This window comes from Leptosomus discolor, chromosome 9 (assembly GCF_034619465.1).
Source record: "Leptosomus discolor isolate bLepDis1 chromosome 9, bLepDis1.hap2, whole genome shotgun sequence".
NCBI lineage: Eukaryota > Metazoa > Chordata > Aves > Leptosomiformes > Leptosomidae > Leptosomus > Leptosomus discolor.
Window position 1 is genome coordinate 41,951,647 of NC_141399.1, and position 25,009 is coordinate 41,976,655.

At 44.2% G+C, this 25,009-nt stretch overlaps 1 protein-coding gene across 1 annotated transcript; it reads left to right on the top strand.

The window, feature by feature from the left end:
* Positions 1-5,383: 5,383 nt before the first annotated feature.
* SLC25A43 (solute carrier family 25 member 43) lies at positions 5,384-24,627 on the top strand. Its single transcript, XM_086470137.1, has 5 exons — positions 5,384-5,655; positions 8,745-8,986; positions 9,991-10,163; positions 22,869-23,003; positions 24,078-24,627. The coding sequence occupies exons 1-5, from the start codon at positions 5,384-5,386 to the stop codon at positions 24,279-24,281; spliced, it is 1,026 nt and encodes a 341-aa protein (XP_086326263.1). The 3' UTR covers positions 24,282-24,627.
* The last annotated feature ends 382 nt before the right edge of the window (positions 24,628-25,009 follow it).

A 25,009-nucleotide genomic window follows, 5' to 3' on the forward strand; every position in this document is an offset into this window, starting at 1 on the left:
AGGAAAGTTTCTTACCTGTAATCAAGCAAATTATATGTAAATACAGTCTATCTTATAGTATGTATTTCAGGGAGCAAACTACTGGAAACTGGTCTTTGGCAGTTGCAGAGTATCCTGCCTACTAGGATTGTGCATGTTGCTGGAGCAGAATGGTGAGTGACTCTGTGAATGAACAGTAAGTTGTATTTCCTCTGGCAAAGGAGACAGAGAAAACTGATGTTAAGGAAGTCACTCTGGCAACGTTCTCATGTTGGGAAGAATTGCCATGTTATATTAATTAAAAGTGCCACATCCAAAACTGATTAAAGGATGATTCACTTTTACACAGTGCATAAAGGAACTGATTCACTTTTATACAGTGAATAATAAAACTATGGAAATCATTGCTACAAAAGATAGGGGAGACTGAGCACCTTGCTTCGGAAGTGGATTTGATGTTTATAGAGGCAACAAGAAAATAGGGAGTTGTTTCGCAGAGACAATTTTGAGCCAGTATTAGCTATCTTATTTTACAGAAAAGATATCATGTCTGAGATATTAGAAAGAAACCTTGAGGGGCATAATTATCCTACATCTCCCTCTCACAGAATACTTACACTTTTCTTTGCAACCTGCAGTCTTCTAGGCTTTATCCCATCTGTTACCTGGATCTTGAAACTGGGAGTCAGGGAAAGGTGAAACCCTGCCTGCACAAATCACGTGATGGCTTTGAAAATCAGTTTAGGCAAAACTGGTGCAAAGGACTGTGTAGAGCCAGCTCTTTTTTTTTTTTATTATGGGTTTATCCTCATTTAGCTAAAGTATATTTGAAGTAAATAATCTTTAATGCACAGAGATTGCAACATCATAGCCTACTACATTTCAAATGGGTTTTGTTTAAAGCCTGGCAATCAGGGCAGGTGGACAAGCTTTCTCTGGAAGCTTCAGGAATAGGCTGGAGAGGAAGATGGTTGGAAGAAGCTCTGGGCATAAAGCTTGTTTAAGTTTGTGCAAGTAAGAATCTTGGCTATGGTTCTGCTTGTGGCTTGGTAACATCATTCCAGGAATTATGTCTGGATATTACGTACTTTTCAAATAATTTAAAAGCTAAGATAACTTTCCATATTGAGCCTATCTATCTCCCTACCTTTATGTTGTACAGCCTGTAGGAAAAATCAAACCTCTGTCTCGTATTTAGTTTTGAAAGAGAACACCAAGACCTGTTCCAAGGGACAGTAGGAGACTTGCACAGGTTTGTGGGTTTTTTTTCAGAAATAACAATGGTACAACCTTGCTTATTGCTGATGGCTGTCATTGCAGGTTTGACTCCTGAAATTAATTTGTGGACTGCTGAAATATTCTTTCCCTAGATACTGAGGTGATCGGTCACTGAGTGAAAAGCAGCTCGAATACACACCGCCTTTCTAGCCAGAAACAACTGAATGATGGGTTGAATGCTGCCATCCACTGGCTGGCTGCACAGGAAACTTGTTGAACCTAAATTTCTTTAAGGTAATGTTCAAAAGTACCTGGTGATGTTTTGGTTTGGTTGTTCAACATGTTTAACTTCCTTGTCAGGACTTTCTAATCAGCCTGTATGATGATTTAATCTTCAGCAAAGTTACCTCAGAAATACTTTGTAAATAAATGGGTGATTTTGCTTAGAGGCTATTAAAAGAAAAAAAAAAAAGAAAAAAGAAAAAAAGAAAAAAGCTCTTAGTCCAACAGATAAGTTTTGTCTATAAGGGGAATTAGTTTTCCAGAACATAAGCTGTCCAGACAGAGGAAATACAATAATTTATACAGAAAGTGCAGAATACATAATCCTTCTTAATACTGTTTTATAACATTTCTGAGCTATGCTTAGGATGCGTATCAATGGCATTAATTCTGGCATGAGCTTTTTGTTAAAGACACAGAGACTGATGAAGTTTCTTGGTTGCTTCCTTTTTCTAAAGTCGGCTTTACGACCGACAAAGCCAGGTGGCACTGTGAGTCGCTCTGAGTGCAGAAAGGCAGGCTTGTGATCGAGTCACAGGAGTGGGAGGTTCTATTTCTGGCTCGGTCACAGGCGTCCTGCGTTATCACAGGCGAATCTGCTGATTTTCGCGGTCCCAGCTGCTCGCTGGAGTGGCTTCTCCTCTCACCACCGATGAAGGAACGGACTGAGAGCATGTTGGGCTCTGGGAGTCTCCAGCAAATGTACTGGAGAGCAGTGGCAACCAAACACCTCAGAGCGGCGCTAAATTTAGAGCTTTTCTAACTCGTATGTGGGGATGGCGCAGCCAGAGAGGTGGGTTCTTAGACCGCTTTGTTCATTCTCGCTCCCTGATCTCAGAAGTTTCCCGTGAGACTTTAAGTATATTCTTGTTGGGTGCTGATGTGCCTGAGGAAGATAGTGTGTAGGATGGGATTTAATTTAGGAAATGACAGCAAGCTGCAACACCACCTTTACTAATAAAACCGGGGTGTGAGAGATTTCAGTGCTGTGCCTGATTCTGACAATAGCCACAACTGTATTATCCTGAAGCAACTCTTGATAGTGACCGAACTATTTGCCGAGTTCAAAAAGAAAAAACTAACACCAACACCGCCAAAACTAATCCAAAATGACTTTTTCACTGCAAGGGTGTTTGAGGTAAATTTCAAAAATGGCATGATTGATTAAAAGGTGTATAGTAATGCAGGATGATGTCAATGTAGGAATGGTTAAAGAATTAACCAGTAGCTACTTCAAAGAGACTGTACATTGTTCTTCATTAACTACAGCTGTGGAAGATGAAGTATAAAGAAATACACAGCGATCTTCTAGGAAATAAAAATTATGTTCAGAATAGTTTACAAAGAACTCGACTGCATAAATTGTATGTTCCATGAAATTCAGTCTCCACCTGTAATAAAAATGTATTTTTGTATAAGTAGCAAGAGAGACAAAAGAAAACCAGTTCCTTCAGAGGATTCGCTTGCTCTGGTTGCTTTTGCAGGGATAGCTTGTGAGATACAGGAGACTAAGACAGAAACAATATGATCTTGATTGGGCTGGCAGAAATGGTGAAAAGAAGGTGCAATTTAAAGTATTCATTTTTAGTAATCTTAGATCCTGCTAGTGATACCCATTTTTTATTTTTTTTTTTTTTTTATTGCCTGTTTTTTATTCTGGCAGGTCCCTTTACACAGGAGAAAAAATAACAACAAACTCACACCAACCACCATCCTCACAGAATCACAGAAGACCGGGTTGGAGGGGACCTCAGGGATCATGTGGTCCAACCTCCCTTGGCAAAAGCACGGGCTAGATGAGATGGCCCAGCACCCTGACCAGCCGGATCTTGGAAGTGACCCGTGTTGGGGACTCCACCACTTCCCTGGACAGATGATCCCAGTGGCTGTCTGTTCTCATTGTGAAAAATTTTCCTCTTTTGCCCAGTCCCAATCCCCCCAGGAGTAACTTGTCCCCATGACCCCTCCTCTTTTCCATGTGACCCCTTGTAAACAGGGAGTCTCCTCTTCGTTGTAGCCACCCTTTAAATGCTGGAACATGGTGATAAGGTCTCCCCTGAGCCTTCTTTTCTCAAGGCTGAACAAACGCAGTTCTCTCAGCCTTTCCTCACACGGCAGGTTTCCAAGTCCTTTGGTCATCTTTGGGCCCTCTCCAGCCTGTCCACGTCTGGTTTGGATAGTGGGGACCAAACTGGACTGTGCCCCAGGTGTGGCCTGACAAGCGCTGAGCAGAGTGGGATCATGACTCCTTTGTCTCTGCTGCTGATGCCCTTGGTGATGCAACCCAGCACCCCGTTGGCTTCCTTTGCCGCAGCAGCACCCTGTTCACCCATATTAGATGTTGTCCACCAGGACCCCAGGTCCCTTTCCGCAGAGCTGCTGCCCAGCCGGGTAGATCCCAGCCCGTGCTGCACTCCCGGACTGTGTTTTCCCGGGTGCAAGACCTTACATTTGTCTTTGTTGAACTTTGCTGAACAACTCCGTAGATTAGATTGTGCTGTGGAAGGCTGAGGTCATCTGCTGATTCATTTTATCAGCCAGAACAAGTACGTAAAAACTGGACCAAAAATGAGTAATGGAAATGGGAAGACTGGATGGAAAAAACCTGTGCTCAGGAAGAATCTTCAGCTGAGGTTTGTCTTGTGCAGATGAGCAAGAAAGGCAAACCCCTAGAAGAGATATCACCCCAATAGGGTTAGCAGTCTTTCGCTTCCAAGCGGTATTAATGCATAGCAAGTTTATACCCATTTATTCTTGTTTTGAATTTTTCTTTGAAATAGTTGAGGTTTTTCCCCTCCCTGGTGATTAACCGCTTTCTTCCCATCATGGCAATACAGTGCCATAAATAGTCGAGTTCCTGGCAACTAGAGGGACGTCTTTTAGCTCTTTTGTTGGTTTGGGAATGCTCTGTTGGATCAGCAGGAGAGCATTGTAGCCAAAGGCAGGCTAAGGGGCATCTTCCTAAACCGTTCTGTTGGATGCCCTGTAAAAAGGTGCTGGGTGTAGGCTAATTAAAGTTTCAGTTTGCTTTTTTTGTGTGTTTTGTTTTGTTTGTGGGCTTTTTTTTTTTTTTTTGTATATCAGAAGAAACAGAGCAGACATCCTGTTCTGGAGCAAATCACTGCTACTGCCTTCTTACTAGTTGTTTTCTCCTCACTCCATAGATCCTGGTCACTGCCTCTGTCTCCTTTCCACTTTCTTCTCTCCCCTCCCCATGCCTTTTCCCCCTTTTCTCTGGCAGCACATCAACAAAGCTGGCACTAACTGACCTCGCACATCTTATAACGATGTTCTCTCAGTTCCGCACTTTCCGCATCAACGCAGAGGGCTTCAGGAGCAGCGCTCGCTGGTGAGGACGCAGTGCTTGTGGCTGGTCGTGCAGGAAGTACGCGGTAAGCAATGGATGCATTTGGTCACTGTGGAAATACGTTTAGTTTTAAAGACGAAGTGAACGCACGTAGGTCACTGCTGTGAGGGCTTTTTTGTTCGTTTTATGCTACCTAAATGCAAATAACGTAATAGTAAGTGCATTCACATACGGGCAGCAGCAGCGCGCACTCGGGGCTCCCCGCCCTCCGCGGCTCGCTGGCCTGGGGCACCGCAGAGGCACCGACCCAACGCCCGGGCCGCGGGGCGCAGAGGCGGCGATGCGGGGCCGCCGCCCCCCCCCGGGCCGCCCCCCGGTTCTCCCTCCCGCCCTCACACACCGCACCGGGGCGGGAGCGGGGAGGCCGGGACGCGGCGGGCGGGGCCCCGTGTCACAGCGCCCTCCTGCGGCCCAAGCTGGCGGCACCGCCCCCCGCGCTGGCCGCGCCCCGCCGGACCGGGCCGGGCCGGGCCGGGCCGGGCCGGGCGCCCGCAGTGCCGCCGCGCCGAGCCGGGCCGGGCCGGGCCGGGCCGGGCCATGGCCACCTGGCGGCGGGACGGGCGGGTGACCGCCCTGCAGCGGCTGGGCTGCGCCGGGCTGGCGGGCGCGCTGAGCCTGAGCCTGACGGCGCCGCTGGAGCTGCTGACGGTGCTGGCGCAGGTGGGCACCTGGCACTGCCGGCGGGGGCTGCGCGGCGCCGGGGGGAGCCTCTGCCGCGCCGAGGGGGTGCGGGCCCTCTGGAAGGGGAACCTCACCGCCTGCCTGCGCCTCTTCCCCTACAGCGCGCTGCAGCTCGCCGCCTCCCGCCGGTAAGCGAGCGGCCCCGGCCGGGACGGGGCTCCGCGGGGAGCGGTGCGCTGGGGCTCCGGCCTGCCGTGCCTGCTGCGGAAGGGGGGGCGGACAGCGGAGAGCTGAGCCCGCGGGGGCTCTTCAGCGTCTCCGCTGGGTGGCTAGCTGTGTCCCCTCTCCCCACAGACATGCACCCTGGCTGATAACTTTATTTATTTAGCTTATCCAGCGCGGTGCAAGTCTTAGGGCCTGGTGAGATGCCAGCGACTGCTTCTAAAGTCATAGGTGTTCTTCAGCGATGCAGGGTTGATGGACTGCTAAATCGCTTCTGCTCAGCCAGATTCCTTCGGAGATGAAGTTACGGTGCTACCGACAAATGGGGCTGTCACATCTGTTCTTTGCAACCAGCGTAGTTTGTTTATGTATATGCTCTCAAGTATTGGTATTACCTGTATCAAACAAAATAACAACAAAACCGTCATTCAGATCTTTTACCCTATTACGCAGCAGTTGTTATGCAAACTTGATAGGTTTTGAAGTTGATAGGTGACATTCTATGTTTTAACGTCTTGTTTTTACTAATACACAGGCCTTAAATTAAGGTAAACGCTGGAAGGACTGCAGCAGGATCAACATGGAGCAGTGCTGATGGAGCTATTTCCTAGCGTTCCCTTTTGCTGCCAGTATCTTTTAGCCTTTGAGAGGAGTGCCTGACTCTTCACATGCACCAGCATGTTTTGCCAGTTCCAGGGTTGGGTTTCTTTCTTTCTTTTTTTTTTTTTTGTTAAGGTCAGCTGTGTGCGTGGTATGCACTTGACATTTCCGCCCAGCTGGGTGATGGGTTATTCCAGTTCATGGGCCGTGCTGGGTGGGGAGAGCCATGGGCTCAGCCTGCGTTGGCCAATCCAACCCGCTGTGCCTCTCACCCGGGCTGACGCTGCGCAGCGAGCTGGGGTTTGTCATTCATCTGGCTGAGCAAGAGCCATCCTCCCCGCTCTGCCTGCGCCGTTCAGGACGTGACAGATGAAGCAGCCCTGGAACTGGGCAGCTTTATGGTGTCCTTTTGCCTGTAATGCACGCGGTGGTCAAACAAGGGGAGGGGTAATGGCAGAGGGAAGGCAGAAACAGCGATTGAAATGTAAAGTTCCCAGAAGAGTCGCGTGTTGCACTAGTATAAGACAGATGATTTCGAGCAAAATGACTGACGTTTTGTTTGTTCAGCCTGAAACAGTGTGTTCCCTTTGCAAGGCTATAGTTTGTTTCTAGTTTGCACAGGGTGCAGTTACAAGTGGAAGTAGGCTACCAGGAAACAAAATGAAAGCTGCCTGCATTTCTTGATACATTATCTGGGGATTTTTAATGTGTTTTCTAGTGGGAGAATGGTGTATATAAAGGTAAGAAACACAAAAGGAGAAATGTTAGACAGTAACTTAAGGAAATAGTAATGCCAGCTGCAGAAGGAGCAGGGCTGAGCACAGACAGCAGCCCCAGGAACAGCGGTGCGAGGGGAACTGGCTGGGGAAGGGGGGGTTTAGCTGGCTCTGCGCTCTGTCTGCCGTTACTGTGCACAGGCTCTTTCTGTGTCGGTTTTAAATGTTATCTCAGTAGTGCCTAGAGACACCCCACCACCCTCCCCACGCATTCGTGCACACACAGGAAAATCAGGCTGTGTTGCTTTAGGGACCGTACAAGATGCGTAGGAAAAAAAGGTTGATGCCTTTTCACTTCTGCTTGGCTAGTCTTTCTGCTCTGGGCTCTCTCCGGGGCGCGAGACAAGTAGATGCATGGATCTGTCATGCAGTAGGAAATGCATGCTCATGTGAAAAAACATCAGCTGAGCAAGCAGTGACTTGAAAATCTTTGCAAATTAATTTGTTCTGGACATGGGAACACCGTATAGCATAAATGTAAATCTGCTGTTTAGACAGTTTAGTTAGTGCTTCCAAAACAGAGTAATAACTTACTTTACTTCTGCTAAGATTCTCCTTTCAAGTCTTTTCACTGGCTTCTTGCTGCCTCCATGACACTTCTCCCTGGTGCAGGAGTGACCTGCGTGCATAGAAGAGTCCTTCTGTGCATCCCCAATGCATGAGGTGTAGGTTAGCCTTTAAAACTCTGCGCTTCAGTTTCAAAATTTCAAATTTAGACTTAACCTCCTGAGCGTAATAGTGCCTGGATGTAAGTCTTCTCTAGAGAAGTATGTGGACCTTTCTGTCCTGTGCACTGTTGTAGGTGAACCTGCTTCAGCAGGGGGCTTGGACTAGATGATCTCCAGAGGTCCCTTCCAACCCCCACCATTCTGTGATGAGCAACGGAGGAAAGTTCAGTTGTTCTCAGAAGGCCTGTGATGATGTTATCTACATGTTTCTTCTCACATGATAACTTTGACTGGGGGCTTGAACCAGTGTCTCTAACTGATGTCTGATGATCAGAGAATTTCTTGCAGACGTGTTTTAAGTTATGGTAATTTTCATCCTGTAGATGGAAATATAAATGAGGATTCTGTGGTCAAAAATTACTTTAAAAATCTCTTGCAAACAAGTAAATCATTTGGACAATTAGTCTCCATTTAAAGATTTTTTTTTTTTTTTCATTGTTGAGTTGGTGCTCTGGACCTCCAGCACGATACCACAACTCAAGCTACGTGAGCTTAGTCTGTGCTAGGATCTGTGGTGCAGGTAGGGCTCTGCAAGCTCCCTCTAAAAAAAAGCTCTTTCAGGTACCAGAAGTATTTGAGCTCAGTAACACTAAAATCAAAGCAGATTGCATTTGCAGAGTTGTGTATTGCAGGCCTTGACTTCATTGTTAACGATAACTTTTGCGTTTCCTCAGTGTGGATTTACCCAATATCTCTTTGGGCTCTTCAGCACATTTTTTGGACTCTGCTTATATTTGCATGTTCACATGTTCTATTTCACAGAGGTTCTGATGCTTGTGTGATGTTACATGTTGCAAGGTCTTGGATGAAATACGTGTTAAAGTTCCAGCTCCTGCTGCTGAAGGGGCTTGCAGGCAGAAGAAGAATTACATTGAGAATAATCTGGCATGATTTTTCATGTGTTTTGTTCATACTGTCATTAATAATACCTCTTTTATGTGTTTACTCTAGACTTGTTATACTTTTCACGGATGAGTTGGGTCATATTTCCCACTGGAGAGCCATCATGGCAGGAAGTCTGGCTGGCATGGTTGCAACCATCGTGACTCACCCCACTGATGTAATTAAAACGCGGCTCATCGTGCAGAACCGGCTGGAACCATCTTACGAAGGAATTCTGCATGCTTTTTACAAAATATATCATCAAGAAGGACTCCTGGCGCTCTACCGTGGCGTTTCACCAGCTATATTAGGTAAAATAATAATGGGGGGAAATCACCTCATTGCACATTGTTTATTGCAGCTCTGTAGTGCATTCATTTGCTCACTTGATTTCAAAAGCAAATAGTAATGCTCTTCTGGAGGTTTGTGGATTTACAAGGCATGACAATACTGATGAGCTCTGCTGCAGCTTTACTGCTTCAAATTATGACAAAGTGTGTATTTTATATATGGTTAAGTGTTCAATAAAATACTCTTTTCCTGCTTTTATAGATGATCTGGTTGTGCTTAGATGCAAGATTTCCACCATTTAACTCTTAAACCAAATAAATGTGTATAGATATAGATATACACACAGTGTTCCTAATTCCCATCTAGGTGTGAGAGCGTCTCGCTAGCTTTTCAGTGAAACCAGTATTCACAGTCATGTGTAACTGATGTGAAAAAGGAAGATTAGTGATATTCTCTCTTTACATGAAATGACTTTTAAATTATTTATTTACTCTCCGTAGCTTTTAAAAATGCCATTTAACTTTGAGTCCACTTTTTCACTATATGACATTATAAAAAATGCATAATAATAGTAACAGTGTATCATCCCATTATAAAATTGATGAGAGCATGAAACAAGCAAAAGAGGACAGAAGTATCCCTCATCAGCTTGACTGAAGAGGCAACTCTGCCTGTACAGCTGCTAGGGTTGGGTTGGACTGGAATAAGAGCTTGTCACAAAAGAAATTACCTGGAGAAAGAGCTGACCTGTCATGAGACAAAAGCAGTTAATAATTCTGACAACATACACATTTTAGTATGTAAATATATACGCCCCTATCAGCACATCTAGATGGTACAATATGGGTGTTTAGTGGTAAACGAGTGACTAAAAAATAAAGTTCTTCAAAATACTGGTCGGGTTTCAGCAATGTGAGGTGTAAACTGGCAGTGGCTCATCCCATCTTTCTAGATTATGTGATGAGCAGCTCTGTTTTCTTAGTGTGCAGTGTGTTGATATAAACCTGTCTGGTTTGCTTTCTAGGTGCTGTCCCATTTTCTGCGGGCTCATTCTTTGTTTACATCAATCTGGACAAAATCTGGCAAGAACCTATATTTCATTTCACTCCTCTTCAGAACTTCATAAATGGCTGTGTAGCAGCTGGTGTGGCACAGACACTTTCTTTCCCCTTTGAGACTGTCAAGAGAAAGATGCAGGTACAGAGCATTCATGTTACTAGTACTTTGTTATAGGTGCTTGTTGCAGGAGCTTGGGACAAGACTAGCCAGATGATCATGAGTGCCCCTTTATTTCTCGTACCAGTAGGGTGCAGAGTCTTTGGTTTAGCTTGGTTGGGTTTTGTTTTGGTTTGGGTTTGGGTTTTTTTGGTTTGGGTTTGGGGAGTTTTTAAAGTCTGAAAATTATTGTTACAAGTGTGTTGTTAGGCTTTTAAGGTGGGTTTGAGTAGTATCATGGGATATATGTATACTCTCAAGATTCTGTGTCTTTAGCTTTATTTCTTTTCTTTTTCATGACAATTCCATCAAATTCTCACAGTTCAGAATTGGCAAACCTTCAGTCAAATACAGGCATTCAGTCCCCTTGAAGGCAGGCAGGATGAATGAGATCCATGTCATTTTCAGAGCCTGTGTGTCTGCCATTTATGCCTGACCTACGTACTGGCAACCACAAGAAACTTGCACAGCAGGTATTAAGTCTGAAGGGTCAGAACTGTCCTCATTCTTATTTCTGACTTCTTTGGTTAACAAGTGACTTCCCCATTGATGCTGCTTTTCTGGAGCATCAGCAACACAAGAGTTACTATATCAAGTTACTATATCATTTTATATTATCTTGTTGATCCTTTCTCCTGAAAGTTTAGGAATAATGACCTAAAAAACCGCCAAACAACCAGAACCACAAAACAACCACTACCCCACAGCTTCCATCTCACTGACATAATTCATTTGATGATGTTGACTTTTCATTAGAACTTCATCAGTAGAGTGACAGTGAATAGCTGTCATCGTCTGGTGGCTCTCCAGCCTGGGGCATATGAGTTTGTTCTTTCAGCCTAGTTCGTGGGACTGCAGATTTACAGGAAGCTTTTGTGATCTTATAAAAAAAGCAGTCATTTGTTGTGGCAGCATTATATAGGTCCCTGTCCCCCTCATGAAGTGGTAGCCTGGTTGATAAATCACAAGCTGGCAAAAGGTCAGTAAAACTGTGAATTCCTCTCTCCTGCTCCCCAGGTTCCCTTTTTCAGACAGGGCTCAGATCCAGTGGCAAGATGCCTTCAGTGCCCTCTCTTCATCTCATAACAGAAGACCTCAGCAGGAGAAGTAATGTCTTTTATTAGACCAGCTCATGTAGCTGGTGTGTCCAGAAGTCAAGCTTTAAATTGGGCTCTTTCATCAGGTATCTGATAAAATGTCTCAGGTGAGAAAGAGATTCTGAGTGTGAAAACTTGATCATTTTTTCCAGCTGTATCAATGGGTCTAAAAAAAGCAATTACTCCTCACAAATCCTCTTTTTCTTTATATCGTTAGGCTCACAACACTACTGTTGCCCTAAAGAATAAAGAAAAGAAAGGCATTTGTTGTGCTGTTTCCCTTTTAATCTTTCCTGTCAATATATCAGTTACTTGAACGTTCAGTTTTTGTAATCAATTCAAAAGTAACTTTCAGTTGTAACGGGTATGATGTTAAGTTCCGTATCAAGCTTTGTCTTGACAGGCAAGTAGAGAAGTGGAACAGGCCCATCTTTCATTTTCCTGCCACTAGGCTGTACTCTTTCACCAAAGGGGTGCTTAAAACATCTGATTGGCACTTACAGAAATAAGAAGGGAACTGGATTTATTACCTAACTATGTAGGACGTGGATATGCTAAAAATACTTTGGACAGAAAAAAGGCTCAACAACAGAGAGGTGAGGTTTTTTCTTCATAGATGCATTGCAACAACTGAATAGTGATTTTCCAGGCTTAGCGAGACACCTCCTGTTCAGTGGTTTATTCTGAAGGCATGGGAGAAGGCAAAGGTGTTTCAGAAGAACTAGCTGCCTAGGCGTGAAAGCCCATAATTTGATTGGTACTGGAAATTATGTAAGTCACCGAGGCTGATCCAGAAAAGAGACTTGTTGAAAATCACACCCAAGCCGACACGAAGAGCTCACTGGAACATCCAAGAAGTTTGTTTTTTCACAGTTCACACCAGGGTATGGCCCAGCTTTGCAGGGATCAGGTCTGCTTACTTGCTGGCCCGTTCAGTTTGCAGGGTGGTGGTCAGAAGAGAGAAATGTCTAGGACAGCACTAGAAAAGGTGTCATGCAAAGGGACCTAGAAGGAGGGAGGATAAAGAACGGGAAAAAAGAGCTTCAGGGCATTTCAGTGTTCTGTAGAAAACAGGGGAGTAGATACTTCTCATCACATTTTTTCTCAGACATCATATTCTGATCAGCCTTCATTCAGTGATTTACCTTTCTAGCTGACAGAAAGAGGGGTGTACCAGAGCCTTCAGCTACCCCAGGCCTGGTGTGAGTGCTCTGCAGCACATCTAGGGAAACGCTGGCCTTGTTTTGAAGCAATGGATGCTGGTTTCGTGTATGAAGAGGAACCCAGTGTCAGTATCATATTCCTCTTCCTTCCCTTCTGTCCCACTGATCTGACAGATGTAGGTGGTATATTGCCAAAGAAGACCTGTACAGTGAACCTGTTGGTGATGGGAACCAGGGGGTTGTAAGGCAGCCCCAGGCACTTAAGAAACTGAGAAACTAGAACACAAGGCTGTCTTCTCTGATTCTGGGATAGAGTACAAGCCTGAGACCAGAACATCCAGTACAGATCTTTACCTGACACGCTAGGCAGTCTTGGAAGAGTTAGCTCCGTCCATCTCCTCATCCAGATGACACTTGAATTGTTTGCACAGACTAGAAAATGAATTCTGCTATGGGAGGAAGGATAAGGTGTTATTTTTAATCTCTGTTGTAATAGTTTTGTTTCATCCTTTCCCATTTTACATATGTGAATCCTACACTTCTGATGTCAGCAGCTTCTGTCACTGACATCTGTGGGAGCAGGAGCTGACTGTCAGTGAACAATTCTTCCTCTGTGTTTTGGTGATGATTTATGATGTCAGATTTGCTCTGTAACCATGGCTTCTTCCCCCTCTGCTATTAGAATTACCTTTATCATGTATACTTCCTTTTTTAACAAGATGCTGTGTTTGCTAAATATACTTGAATGTTGTTCTTAAAAGACATGTTAATTAATATGAGCGAGTCTTACTGAATATGTGAGTCCTTTATGTTGTGCTTATCCTAATTTTATTCCTTTGTCTTCCTTTTTTCACTTTGCTCCTGATTGGCATGTTAGAGAATTAAGAGGTACTGTATGCATGCTTCAGCATGGAAATATGGCTTTTGTTGTGCATCTGTAGAAGGGGATTAGTGAACGAGAGGGTTATTCAGAGGGATGCTCTATATGAAATGCTTTCCTGACTCACTCCTATGCTATATCAGGTTCTGAACAAGAACTTACTGATCTTTATACTCTTCTGACTGTTATTCTTGGCTTTCCTTCCTTACCTCACAATACCATGTTCTTCGTTGAATCCGGTATCTAAGTGACATTCAAGTACTGCACTTTTACCTTGCAGACTTGCATACAAGAACTTTTTTTTTTTCTTTTTCTTTTCTTTTTTTTTTTTTTTTTACCCTAAGCAGGGAAATACCTGCCTATGAGTGAGTCTGGGTCTAAGGGAAGCACTGGTAATATGTTTCCACTTCCCCACATTATCTTTTTGGCTATGATGACCTTCAAAAGTGCATATTGGACCGAGCTCTGGCATTTCAGTAAGGGAAGATGAATTTAGGGTTGTTACATGCTGTACAGAAGATTATTATTAGAATGACACTGATCCCAGGCTATGTGTAGAACTGAAAATCTACAAACATGCAAATGGTCAGTGCAAACCTAATACTCAAGTTTGGCACTTCCCTCTGTGCACATGACCCTCGGAGGCAGGCTCAGATACCCCTGGCTGGCACTTCTCAGCCTTCATTCCAAATTGACCTGTGACTTTGGTAGTTTTGTTAGGCGGAGTGCACAAAGATGACTCTAAAGTTTCACAGATACTCCATTGACTGTAGTTACTCCTCACCTCCTTACATAAACAAGCTTTGCATGGTTTACAGAATCTCAGTCCTGTCTCCATATTTTGATGGTATAATTTGTTTTAATTTCTCTGACTAAAACTTGTCTGAAACTTTCTTTTGCCAATAAATGCTACTCAGGTATAGCTTTACCATCAAACCCGTGTAATACAGAATACGCATACTTTAAGTATACTGCAGGATTCAGCACATTTTTGGTGTTGACTGCACAGCATCCTCAAGTCATGAGGACATCTCTCTGGGGAAAGCATTGCTCAGTAGTGATCTTTCTGTTTTAAAATCCAGGCTTTTAATTCCCTCCACTGCCATAAACAGACAAGTTCACTGTTCTTGGCTAGTGTAGACTGTTGCCATGCATCACCCAAGAAGTGGCCTCTTTTCAGTGACAAAAGTGAATCAGTTAGGCCTCAGCTGCATATAAATCTGCCATGTGTTCTGGGTTTTTTTGTTGTGGGTTTTTTTTTGTTGTTGTTCTTTGGAAAACAAGATGCTCTGCAAGTGTGAAATCTGTTGTAAATGATGTAAATGCTGTGAGTGCTTAGTAACCTGGAGAAAAGTAAGCAGTCATTCCCTTTGTGAGGTAGCCTGTTTAAAGTAAATGCAATCTTCTGCCCTCTTGGTACATTTCTAGTCTGAAGTCAAAAGAGATACTGAAGTCTCTCTTTAAAAGTAGTACTGTTATTTAAGTATTTATTTTAAAATAGTCCCCTATGTTCTTTGCATGGTGAAGGTCAGTCTAGCAAGAGCCCAGTGGCTGGGTTATTAACAAAGCTTTGGAATAGAAAATTATAAATGTTCATTACAAAAACACCTTCTCCCTGCTGAAATGAGGAGAACAGTGCTTCTGCATTGCTTAAACACGAGTAACTTGCAAAGAGTGCTCTGTCGCTGGAGATGGTCGCTGGTGCTGGTGTGGCAGCCTCTGAAAGCTCTCAAGCTGTGGCGTCCCTGCTGCTTGTGAGATCTGTGTTCTTGTCAGCTGGGAATATGAAAGTTATTGCAGTCATGACCCAGTTTAAAAATAAGAAATCCTTTTTGGGTCATGTGGTTCACACGACATCTCAAAAGCATACGTGCTCTGAGACTTTGGGCAGGGAGACCCTTTATATAGTGAACAGCATGGGAGCCCGAGCCTTTTCAGACTTGGAGCCGTTTGATCACACAGAGTGGCAAATTCTGTAGTGTGGAAGCAAATAAGGCACAGTATTACTACTTCTAGTCTGATTTCCAGTGGAATTAAGGCTTTTATGGTTGCTAGCTGTCTGTCCTTGACCCCCATAACTTTTGATCCTGCTGTCCAGCTTCAACTAAACTTGACAGAGGAGTGGAGGTTTCGGAGATACTAACTTCCTTCAAGTTTTGTGAAAACAAGCGCACAGATAGAGACAAAAATCCAAAAATATTTCACTTGAGGGGGAGGCTGCAATGTGAGCTCTTACTTTTCTTGCTTCTCCCTATGATCTCACACTCCCCTTCTCCTTGCTGCTTCAGCATCAGCCAGGACCCCATGCCCTGGGTGGTACTTGGACTTGGGACCAGCCTGGCTCCTCTGATTATTAGCAAATAGGTAACAGACATCAGGTTCTGATTTTGGTAAAATCCCTTCCTTCCTTCCTTCCTTCCTTCCTTCCTTCCTTCCTTCTCTTTTTCCCTATGTCTAAATACTTTGAGCTACCAGCGTTTTTTATTGTTTCATTGATGTTGCTTTAAAGATATTAAGTGTTATAAAACACTTTCTCTCAGGCTGTTGCAGAATAGTGTCCTACTGCTTTGGGAAGTACTTGGTTCAGTATATGGTTGAGACAATGCCTGAAAAAAAAGCTACTGAGCGTAACGTGGGCTCTGCCTTCTGTAACAGCCTAGATCAGCTTTTGTGCGTGTGAACAAATCTCAGAAGTATTTCTCGTAGATCCCCAGACTTCCACAGGACAGAATCATGAAGACTGACTGCCTGTAAAGTTGAAACACTGAAGAGTGCTGGTGGAAAAACTGGATAAGAGGGAAAAATTGTAAATCAAGGGTTGGAAGCAGGACTGGGCTGATCTAACAGTCAGGTCTGCCTTGTGACAGCTTGTGCTATGTCTAGTCGTCTCTAACTCTGTTCACCCAAGGAGCTGTGGTGTGATAAGTATGTAATACTCTGAGGTGGATTATAGCAATAGCTTGGCACTGCAGCACAGTGGTCTGCCAAAGAAAACGGGAAAATGCACTGTACCCATTTGAAATGGAGGTCTGAGGGAGGGCAGAATGCAATTCTCTCTGAATGATTTCCCCGGACACTGAAGTGGCCGCCACGCTCCCACCCCTAGATTTGGTAGTGCCTTGGCAGAGCATGGCCGATGGCCCCTTACAGCCTCCGCCGCTCTGTGATCAGTGCGGTGTGAGCGAGAGCTCTTTAATCTGCTTGGGGGGAAATCAGAGAGGTTAACTCGGCCCGCCTTTTTACACGCGCTAAGCTCACCCAGCTGATGCCGCCTGACACAGGCGGCTGTGCGCACACAACTATTGCAGCCGTAGTTTTCAGCAGGGAGACAGTAATGTCTCCAGAGTGACAGCTATCACTGTTACTAACAGGAGTACTTTTGCATCAGTTTTACAGGAGAGCCTTGGATCCATTTGTCCAAGCTTAGAATGATGTGTCTGTGACATATAAGGTGCTTAATTACGCCAAATACTCCATAAAGAGGAGCTAAAACTTTATGGCCACTCTTTTCTTTTATATCTGATTTATTTTGATTTGGTGTAATTCCTTACCTCATCCACATAAGGCCAATGGAAATACGTCCTCTGTAAAGCCTCTATCCATTCATGTTCCCCTCAGTTCCTACACAGGCAGCAGGAGGTGTGGGAACTAGCGTTGCTATTCACTGTGTGAAACGCTGGACCAAGATAGTCTGATTAAGGGTTTGCACCGTTAAATCAGCTGGTGCTAATGGGCATGAAAATGGTGCACCGATTTGTAAGGACTGAGCTGAACCATCACAGGGCATTCAGAAACCACCCAGAGGTGCCCACGCAAGGGGTTTGCACTGCCTTGAGGAAAAAGACCTCTACATTCCATACCAAAGATTTCTTCATACCGCAGGTGTTAAAAGCAGGGAAGGCTTAGGTTCGGTACCAAAGGAGGGATTCTGCAACAAGGTGTGAAGCCTCAGGGTACGGCACACCTGGTGATAATGTGTTTAAACCTGAAAGTCAAACTTTTGAGCAAGCAGTAAACTGTTTTCGTCGTTCGGTGCCGTTGGTCTCAGAAAGGCGGGATGATTTGGCCTCAGTTCAGGTTACAGAGGAAGGGACAACATGTTCCTAGAGTGCAGGAAGCTGGAGGTCAGCTACTCTGCTGTGCTGGAACTGATTGCCTCCTGATGCTTGTCATCATTTACCTTCCTACATGCCTGAATACCTTTGGTGGACTTTAGCCAGGGGTAAGTCGGCATTACCGAACCACTGACACAGAAAAGACAATGACTACCGAGTAAGGCTGTCATCCAGGAGAAAGGCTTGATTAGCCCAAGAGAATGCATTCTTTTTTCCCCAATATTAATACTTATTTACATTTTATTTATTTCTTATTTGAGTGGAATTAAATACCCTTTCAAGCATCAGCCTTCAATTGAGTGAAATTTCTGCTTACTGTAGTGGCATTAGCTTGAATGAAAACTGCAATCTTTGTCCTTCAGTTTCCTTTGCATTACAGTTACGCTTGCTGTTGCAGGTGTCCTTATTAACCCAGACTGCAAAGACTTCTTATTTTAGCTTCCAGATTAAGAGTGTGAACTCTTGAGCTGTGTTGTAAAGTGCCTTCCTGTACTTTTTTTTTTTATTGATCAGAAGTGTAAGACACCTGAATCTGTTGAAAATATATAAAGAACAAGCAATTTTACTTTATCTGCCATCAGAGTAGCATACCACCTATGGCAGCTATTCACTGTTTGTTGATTTTTCATACTCTGTGCCAACAGTACAGCAAACTCAAAAAAGAAATAAATAGCAAATCTTTGTACCAACAAACTTTGTGAACAGGGAAGGAGAGAAAACAGTACATCAACTGAGATGGAAGTATTTCCAAGTAGTCTCTGATACACGTAAATTCATATAGTTGCAAAACAAAACATTGTAAAGTGGGAATTTTATATTTGCACAGCTCTGGGCTCAGGCTCAAGTGGCCTAACCATCACATCTGCCGTTTCCTGACCTAGTGGTCTCTACTTGGTCCCTGTGTGGCTACTGTGAGCCTTGGAAAGGTTGATCAAAGGTTGACTTGGAGAGTCATTGATCTTTTGATGGACATTGTTCCCACTGCAGCTGTGATGAACTACATCCTTCCTTCAATCCGAGGAGGAGGAGAGGGGCTGGGGGAGGTCACTGAAGGGGAAATCTTTGTAATGGTCTGTGAGATTACTTCCCAAAATGAGAATATGTTGTTCTGGCAGTCACCTCGTGATGCAGACAATGTGAGAGACGGTGTCTGGAGAATCTTCAGGTAACAGTTAATTCGAGTTTTGTCATGACGCTTTACCCTTACTTAAATATTTTGTTTATATAAAAAAAAAATGTGAGGGCAGGTAGCTGTTTGGTTTTGGGTTTTTTTGATACATGTCTCTCTTGGGTTTAGATTGTCAAAATAGAACAGACTGCTAACTTCGGGGATGTATCACAGTGACTTAGTAGACTTGGTGGCCTCTGGATACTAAGACTGTGTTTGTAAGAGAGCAGATGGAGCCAGTTCTGCGTTTGATGTGCTTTACTCATTTAGAGAACCCGTTGTCCATCAGAGGTAAAAAGATGAGCAACTGACCCCCGCTACGGCTATGACTAACAACTTGGCACTGTGTTACCAGCTCAGGGAGCTGTACTGATCTCCAGCCTTCTGCAGTATGAGACAGCCATAACTGGGGGGGAAGGAAGGAAGTCTTTAAAAATGTTCATAGCAAACAGGTTCCCATGCAGCAGTACATAGTGTCAAGGGGTGTCAAAGGAAAGGAATTCAAGCTGTTTTGCGCTGCATGGCATGAAACATCTGTCATTAACCTGATCTTTGGTATGAGATTAGCTGTTTGGTTTGTACGTCATAGCAGATTTCTGCAAAAAAAAAGGTAGAGAAACTAGTTAGATCTGCTTTGTTACTTCCATTTTCTGGCTCTGGTGCCATAGGGCGGTTGTGAGGATTGCAGTGTTCTAGACATGCTTAGATGATGCAGAACCAGCCAAAACCCACTATTTTTTTAATTAAAACCAGTGCCAAATGAAACACCTTCCTAATTTTTTTTCTTTCATTAATACATTTTGACTTTGTTTACCTGTGTTCCAAACTATGGAAGTTTTAACTACACACTGATATAGCTTTTAGTTTTCCTTTTGCAGTAGGTGATTCTGAGATTCTGTGGACAAGCGTTATTTAAATGCTGTATGTAGGGTCCTGGAAACATACTGCCCCTGTAAAGCAGAAAGACTGGCAAAGCACACTTCACCCCACAGACTAAAATCTTGAAAATGGCTGTAACCATGGTGAATGTTACTATAAATAATCTTTCAGTAAATCTCTTTAAGAGGTCAGTGTCTGTGAGCAAATTAGAAATCTGGAGGTTTGACTTACCTGTTCCTTTTTAACAGTCTTCTGGGTATGTTTACTGTGTGCAGAATCCTATTGAAACCTGCAGTGTGCTTGTCGCCTGGCTTGGTGGTGTAGGCAGGAGTACTGTAATCGAAACCCTGTGATATGTGCCTTTGCAATACATACAGTAATGAAGGGGATTAAGGCAAACGCTTGCAGCTAATTCTGGCGGGTCATGCCCTGCCTACCACAAAGGGACTTAAAAAGGAAGGGAATCGCATCTTAACAGCGTTCCTGCTTTCCTGAAGCACTCTAGAAACCTGTCCCTCTTCACTGCTTGGCTGTCTATAGTTTCCTTTACCAAAAAAGCTCATGGAAACTGCCTGGCAGTCCAGAAAGCAGAACAGGATTTTGAATCCAGCTCTCCTGTGACTGCTGTTGCATTTTTAAGGACACTTACATTATTTGAATGCTCTTCTAAGCATCGCTGGTGCTAATGTCACCATTCTTAGTGGAACTGGTCCCTGCAGTCTCAGTTGCAGCACTCAGCATCTTCTGTAGTACAGTCTTGAGAGTCTTTGTGCAGGAGTTTCTCAAGTACTGTGGATTAAGCCTTGAAAAGTTATTTCTCTCTTTCTCGCTGTTGGATTTAACTATTGCTTTTTAAACCCTGACACCCCTTAAGTAACAGAGCCAAGCAGACAGCCGAGCTTCCTTGTAGCAAATGAGCATAAATGAACATGTGCATGACCCTTGGCTACTAGACTAGTGCCATTACCTTGAACTGCCTGCAAAGGGCTGGTAATACTGTAAAATCACAGCAGTTAAATCCCATAACATCTGCCTCTCTGAGTCCTAAACCAGGAAGTTGTGGGAGCTTGCACCACAGTTAGGAATTATGGAAACAGCTGTAGCCCCAGGGAGTTAGCAAAGCCAATGTGGACACAAAGGGGACGAGCAATTAGTTGAAATACCTTCTCCACCACAAATCACAGAATCACAGAACAGTTTGGGTTGGAAGGGACCTTGAAGATGATCTAGTTCCAACCCCCCTGCCATGGGCAGGGACACCTTCCACTAGAGCACGTTGCTCCAAGCCCCATCCAGCCTGGCCTTGAACACTGCCAGGGAGGGGGCAGCCACAGCTGCTCTGGACAGCCTGTTCCAGTGCCTCACCACCCTCACAGTGAAGAACTTCTTCCTAATATCTAATCTAAATCTCCCCTCTTTCAGTGTGAAACTGTTACCCCTCGTCCTATCGCTACACTCCCTGACAAGGAGTCCCTCCCCACCTTTCCTTAAGCCCCCTTTAAGTACTGGAAGGACACTATAAGGTCTCCCCAGAGCCTTCTCTTCTCCAGGCTGAACAACTCCAACTCTCTCAGCCTGTCCTCACAGGGGAGGTGCTCCAGCCCCCTAATGTGATCTCTCTCTTACAAATCAGGTACGCTGTTGAGAAAGTTCAGAGAGAAGCAAATGCTTCTGTTCTCTCCTCCTTAAAGGGTAAAAGAACATGGATTCAATCCTCAGCCCTACTCTTGTCTGGGATAAAAGAGCCAGGATATGACAAAGGGGATCCAGAAGATAACAAATCAGGATGTGGTGGAAGCCTATTGCCTTCTTTCTTAGTGCAGACAGCTGCTTTCCCCAAATTGCCTCCCAAAGCCCTGTCAAAAGGAAACTGTATGGTTTTACCTGTTACATGCCATCAGAAGTATTTCACATGTATTTCAACCATGCACCAAAAAAGTGAGAAAAAAATCATGATATGTGATTTTTTTTTTGTAGACAAAACTATGCAGTTAGTTGCATGGGGTGAGTAAGGTTTGTTAGCTTCTCAATATTAGCAGTAGACTTGCCAGTAATGTAACAGGTTGAACTGTTCAACAGCATTGAAACTATTCAATTAGCAACTTCTCTTACATACCTGGAGTACGAGTTTTGATCTGTTCCCATTGCCAGCATCTAAGTTGCCAAGTATGTGAAATGCTATAGCTGAGGCATCTAGAAAATGTCATCACCACTTGTCGATTTAGGAGAGGCTTGTCATAGGCTTAGCAGCTCTGAGAAGCTCTAGGTTAGCCTGGCCAAGGAGGGAAAAAATGCTGCACCACATGGTGTTTCAGAGCAACGAGGGGATAATGATATCCATGTTCACCAATCGGTTAACTGTACGAGTCCCATTTTTATCAAACTTCTGCCCTGTGGTGATCAGCTTGCACGCGCAAGTCATCAACCTGTGTCCTGGGATCCCCACACACTCCTGACTGAGAAGTGTCACTTGCCATGTGTTTGAGTGAAACATCAATTTGCTGATGCGAAATAAACCCATGGCTGCATGTGCACAGATGGATGAGGATGGGATTATTCAAGGTCAGGTTATCCTGTCTGTGCTAACGCAGTAGGAGATTAATGAAGGAAGGATTTTGCTGTTAAAAATGACCCACTACACTTCTTCCATGTGAACAGACACTGTCTGTACTGCAGTTGGAAACGTAGCTGCAGTCCAGCAGGATTCTCCCAAGCTGACTTTAACCAGCCCGGATCAACTGACCGTGTAACACAGACAGGGGAGCACGGGCGCTAACTGCTCACCTAGAGCCCTTGGTGGGCTTGTACAGCCTGGGCTGAAATGGCTGTTCTTCTGTTTCTGCTGTGCTGCTCCTACTCAACCCGTAGCACGGTTCGCCCTTCTTGTTGCAGTGTGGACCCAGCCTCGGCAGCCAGAGCCAAGTCAGCACGCTGTCCCCTTCTGATCAGAGTTACAGGAAGGCAGTGTGGCAGCACGGGCCAGCCCCAAGCTTTCCTCTCGTAGGGGCTCCGCTGCCAGCGATGTGAAATCAGACCGGAGCAGCTGGCAGACGTGGGGCTGGTGCATTAGTGCTGCCCTGGTTCAGATGGTTTGTCTTCACAAGGGTGGGATTTATTTCTAGTAGTGACATGGCACAAAAGGAAGTACTCGATGACATTACTGCTCTTTCTCTTTCATACCTATCAGAGAGTGAATTCCCTCCCTTTTTAGTTTGTGTTTCCAGGCAAAATAGCTGATTCTTTTGGGTTGATGGAAGAATCCAGATCAGTCTGTTGAAACCTGGCATTAAGTGTTCCTTCTGTACCAGAATGGAGAAAATAATTATCTTTAATTATTTCGGTTTTCCTTTGCTTGTTCTAAAACCCCTGGGTGTCTCTTGAACAGGCCCAGAGTCCTTGGCTTCCCCACTATGGAGCAGTTGATGTCCACTTTACTGGCATGGCTGACTGTTTCCGGCAAACCGTGAAGAACAAAGGTGTGCTCGGACTTTGGAGTGGACTCACACCCAGTCTGCTCAAGGTGAAGTTTTGCTTTCATCCCAATCAAAGACTATCCTGAAATGATCAAGACGCACTTTTGGACAGTTGGGGGTCAGTCATAAAGCTCATGACATGCCTCTGTACTTATTAGACAAGAGTCCGAGACAGAACTGGTGTAAGGCAGGTTATCAGCCAGCTTTGGAACTTGGTTTGGTCCTGTTTCCCCAAATGTGAGCTTGGCTTCTAGAGGTCACTATTTTCAAGTTCATTTGAATGTCCTTAGAGAAGGGAGTGCTGCTCACACACAGGGTAGGGTATGGATGGGGGTTTGCAAGTGATCCAGCTAAGCGAGTTCTAATTCTCAGCTGAGCTCCAGTAATTTGACATGTTGTACTGAGCTGTAAAAAACCTGTGCTCGTATAAGCCGCTTCCCCAGCAGTCAGAAGTAGTGCTTTCATCCAGGTAGTTAATGCGTCCGTATCGGTTACTAACAGTCCTTGCCGAGTTGAAAGCATGAAATAAAGCCCGGTGGCCTAAACAGAAGGTAATTTAGTTTACATAAATACATTTTGTAGTGCTGTGGTGAGGATTACCTACACGGAGTACTACAGGTCAGCTAATGAGTAGTAATTGAGTGACAACGCGATTGATTGTGATGGCCTGCCTGTGCCTGGCCCATGCGGTACGAAGCCACATGGCAGCAGAGCTGCTGATTCCGCACGGGGCAAAAGAAGAAAATAGTTCAGTCACTCTGCTGAATAGAGTAGAATAAATCCCACATTTCCTACCAGGATTTGGTGAGGTTGCTTAGGATTTGCTTAAGTATGTGACAAGTTGTGATAATCTATGGGCTAGCACAGACCTTGTTCCTCACAATATCGTTACAATTTGTTATGCACTAATAATCAAGTCCTGCTTTTAGCATGCTGCAGGGGCCAGCCAAGTCTGAGGTGAGACTTGGATTTTATATAAATCAGCACAGCTCTATGAGCAGATCAGATCAGATTTGAAGTCCTAGAAGTTTCCTTTTTTTAAAACATTTAAGCTAAGAATGATACTAGCAAGTCTAATACTGCTTTTTTATCTTATGTTGCTTTTTTTTGTATTTTATCAGATTGTCCCATACTTCGGTGTTATGTTTAGCACCTTCGAATTCTGCAAGCGGGTCTGTCTGTACAGAAATGGTTATATTGAATCTCCTTTAAATTACAAGCTAACTCCTGGTGTGGACCAGAGTTTACAGCCACAAGAACTGAGAGAATTAAAGCTTCTCCGAAGGGAAAATTTTGAGCCAAGGAAATCAGCTCTTGAAAACTGACATCAGAGTGTCCATTGCAGATGTACACGCTACCTTTCGTAAGGAACTTTGCGGGAAAGACATGCCAAACTACAGGTACCAGCGTCTCAGCGGATTGCATGGGTTTAGTACTGAGACACCAGTGCCGGGGATGAATAAATCTCTCATCTCATTTGCTGAATGGATATAAACGATATGAACAGCAAGCATATACTGCACAGGAGAGATACAACTAGTTTGAAAACACTGTGCTGTTGGAACTTGAAATGACATTATTTTAGGTGCTTTTCAATACTGAATAGCCATTTGGAGATAAAAACCACTTTCAGAAAGGCAAGAGAACCGAGATGAGAGTGTAAGTTTTATTTTCAAAAATATTAAGAAAATTCAGATTTTTTTTTTAGTAACCTGAGATACTGAATAAGCCAAAAAATATAAACAGACTAGAATACATAGAACATGCAAGAATTTCTGCTGAAATCTCTGGTTTTAGTGATACTGTGTGGACATGGTGTTCTGCAGATGCAGAATTAGTCTCAGTTCAGTCACACTCCAGAATCCACTCTTCTGTATTTGAGACTTACGTGAGAGTAATAATTTTGTATGAAACTTTGGCATAAGTTGCTGAGAGAGAATTGTAATGTGCAAAATGAACTGTAATACACTGGAATGACAATCTTGCAAACTTGAGTGCATACTAGAAAATCTTCCCCCCTTTCTCCTGTGTTGTTACTAGGGGTACGTGAATT